The sequence below is a fragment of the Myotis davidii genome, unplaced genomic scaffold, assembly GCF_000327345.1.
Source record: "Myotis davidii unplaced genomic scaffold, ASM32734v1 scaffold494, whole genome shotgun sequence".
Taxonomy (NCBI): Eukaryota; Metazoa; Chordata; class Mammalia; order Chiroptera; family Vespertilionidae; genus Myotis; species Myotis davidii.
In genome coordinates this window covers 1,214,437-1,217,582 of record NW_006285480.1, presented here as the reverse complement: position 1 = coordinate 1,217,582, position 3,146 = coordinate 1,214,437, and the positions used below count along the sequence as shown (strand labels likewise).

Genomic DNA, 3,146 nt, shown 5'->3' with positions numbered 1-3,146 from the left:
CTTCTCAGGTTGTTCCAGAAGCTAAGAAAACTCTCTTTGAAATTAGAAATCTAGAAGCTTACTAGTGGTTAAGTATTGGGCCTTTCATTTTAAAGTAGAAATTTGATATCAGCATAACATTTCAGCCAAGTAAGTAATGACATTAGGAAAGGGAGGGAGGGAGGGAGGGAGGGAGGGATTCATTCTGGTCATGGATATGGACTTTAAAGCCTATAGGCTTCAGGTTGTTCCAGAAGCTAAGAAAACTCTCTTTGAAATTAGAAATCTAGAAGCTTACTAGTGGTTAAGTATTGGGCCTTTCATTTTAAAGTAGAAATTTGATATCAGCATAACATTTCAGCCAAGTAAGATTAATGACATTTTTATGAAGCTGAATATAATTTTTTACCTTTTAGGTTACAAAACTTTTTTCAAGAGACTGTAACAAGATTTTCCCCAAGATTATGTTTCTAAAAGTTCAAATCACAGGCTGGAGTGTAAATATCACCTTCAATGCATGCTTGTGCTTCCTTCAGCTTTGTATCTTTAGCAATCAATTACAAGCATGACAGCTGCCCAAAACTCCTAACTTTAATTTGCAGTACAGAAAGAAATAGGAAAGGCTGTCCATTTTCATCAGATTCTTCTGATCTGACTGTTGGTGCACTAAAAAGTAAGATATTTTGACAAACTATTCCCACGTTATCATTATAAAATAGAGAATATAAATACCTCTTGTTAGAAACTCATCCATTTTCCCACTTTCATCTGCTCTCAGACCCTTAAAACCCCAAACTTATTAGCAATGATAGTGAGCAATATGACATATCCGGGAAGAAAACTTTAGGAAATTTCTTAAAAATCTACACAAACTCAACCAGTTTTTTGGTTTTATAATATGTTCAACATCTTTTAAAATCATTCATGTTTTGAGGATTTCTAATATTATATTTATACAATTATTTTAATTTACTAACTTTAGAGAGAGGGGGGAGAGAGAAGAAAAGGGAGAGAGAAAGAGAGAAGATTTGTTGTTCCACTTATTGATGCATTTGTTAGTTGATTTTTGTATGTGCTCTGATTGGGGATCAAACCCACAATCTTGTCATACCAGGATGACAATCTAAGCAACTGAGCTACCTGGCCAGGGCTATACAATTTTTACATCACAGTAATTAATGGTTAAAAATGTTCTTGGCCATTCTGTACTGTTTATGAACAAAAAAGCTATATAAAAAGACAAACCAGATCCTCACTATAGATTATTTTCCCACTCCAAACACCTTAATTAGGTTTACTCTAGGATTTTAAGCAGTTTTTCTAAATGTTTTTTTCCTGATTAGAAATTATTGGGACTCTTATATTTGTATTTCTGTCCATTTTGATGATTTTTTTTAAGTTGGCATTTAAAATTTTTTAAGATGTTTTTTATGGCAGTGATAGTTCTATAGGTTTCTACTACTTAAAACATGAATTAAACTGGTTAGGTTTTTTCATTACATACTGATATCTCTAGAAAAACTGCCCACATCTTAAGACAATGGTTCTCAACCTTGGCTGCATATTAGAATCACCTGGGAATCTTTTTAAAATCCTGATTTCTGGGCCGCATCCTCCAGAAATTCTGTTTCTTTGTTACTAATGTTGTGGCCCCACATCATAACAAAGAAACAGAATTTCTGAGGATGCAGCCCAGAAATCAGGATTTTAAAAAGATTCCTAGGTGATTCTAACGTGCAGCCAAGGTTGAGAACCACTGTCTTAAATCTAATTTAACATATTTCAAATTGTAATGCAGATGTGAAATATTAACAGTTCATCAGAAAAAGTAAATCTGATGGACTCAGACTATCTACTACTAACACTTTTTCACTAGAATAGAAACAAGAGTATAGAAACTATAGGAATCAGAATAATGGCTCCCCCCAAATGTCCATGTTATAGTCCTCAAAACCTGCAAATACGTTACCTTATATGGCAAAAGGGAATTTGCAAGTGGATTAACTTAAGGATCATGAGATGGAAATGCTACTCTGAAATATCTAGGTTGATCCACTGTGGTCAAAAGGATTTTTGGAAAGGCAGGCAGAAGGATGAAGTCAGGGAAGGTGATGTAACAATGGAAACAGGTCAGGGAAATGCGGAGTTGTGAGGCAGAGCATGCAGGTAGCCTCTAGCAGCTGAGAGATGCAAGAATAAATTTCCTCAGCTCCCAGCCCTGCCAACATTCATTTTAGCTCTGCAGATTCACTTTATATTTTTCACCTCCAGAACAGTAAGATTATAAAGCTGTATTGTTTTAGCCCATTAAGCATGTGGTAATTTGTTACAGCAGCAATAGGAAGCTATAACAGAGACTTTTAAAAGTCTTGCCTACTGCCCTAACCGGTTTGGCTCAGTGGATAGAGCATCGGCCTGCGGACTCAAGGGTCCCAGGTTCGATTCCGGTCAAGGGCATGTACCTTGGTTGCGGGCACATCCCCAGTGGGGGGTGTGCAGGAGGCAGCTGATCGATGTTTCTCTCTCATCGATGTTTCTGACTATCTCTCTCCCTTCCTCTCTGTAAAAAATCAAATATATATATATATATAGTCTGGCCTACTTCTCTATCCAAAGTACCTCACAGTAACTGCACACAGAAGGTGTTCAACCAATATAAGAGGAATGAATGAACAAAATGTTTTCAGATTTGCCAGTGATGTGCACTGTGTACAAAATGTATATTTTCTCTAAAATAAAACTTTTGAAGCAATGTCCTTAGGATAGAGATTTATTAAAGGCCTGTAATCAGGACTGGACACTAGTGCTAAGCGGATGGTGAGAGAACTAAGTTACAGGCTGAATGAATGCCAACAATATCAAGCTACTAACTAACTCGAGAAAGTAAAACTCCTTCTGGAAAAAGGGAGAACTAAAGAGCACAGGTGACATTTTTCATTGCTACTACCAGTTGAAACCTGTAACTTAGAGCCAGCTACACAGAGGATGTGGAAGAGCAGGTTTCAGTTTCTGACCTCACAGTTTCTCACAGCTGAAAAAAAAAGAGCTTTTAGAAAGAAAAATGCTGCACTCACCTCATGCACGTCAAGAAGAATGTGCTGTAAATGAAATCTACTGGCCTGATCAAAAAATTTTCAACTGGAATTGGGAAGGGAGCAAAATACTCA

At 36.6% G+C, this 3,146-nt stretch overlaps 1 protein-coding gene across 1 annotated transcript in view; it reads right to left on the bottom strand.

The window, feature by feature from the left end:
- Window positions 1-3,146, bottom strand: part of LOC102762417 (armadillo repeat-containing protein 4-like) — a gene marked incomplete at its 3' end in the record, with an annotated part of 121,372 nt that overhangs the window by 100,223 nt on the left and 18,003 nt on the right. The window contains 1 exon segment of the mRNA XM_015559050.1: window positions 488-645. Within this exon segment, the coding sequence (XP_015414536.1) occupies window positions 488-645 (158 nt within the window).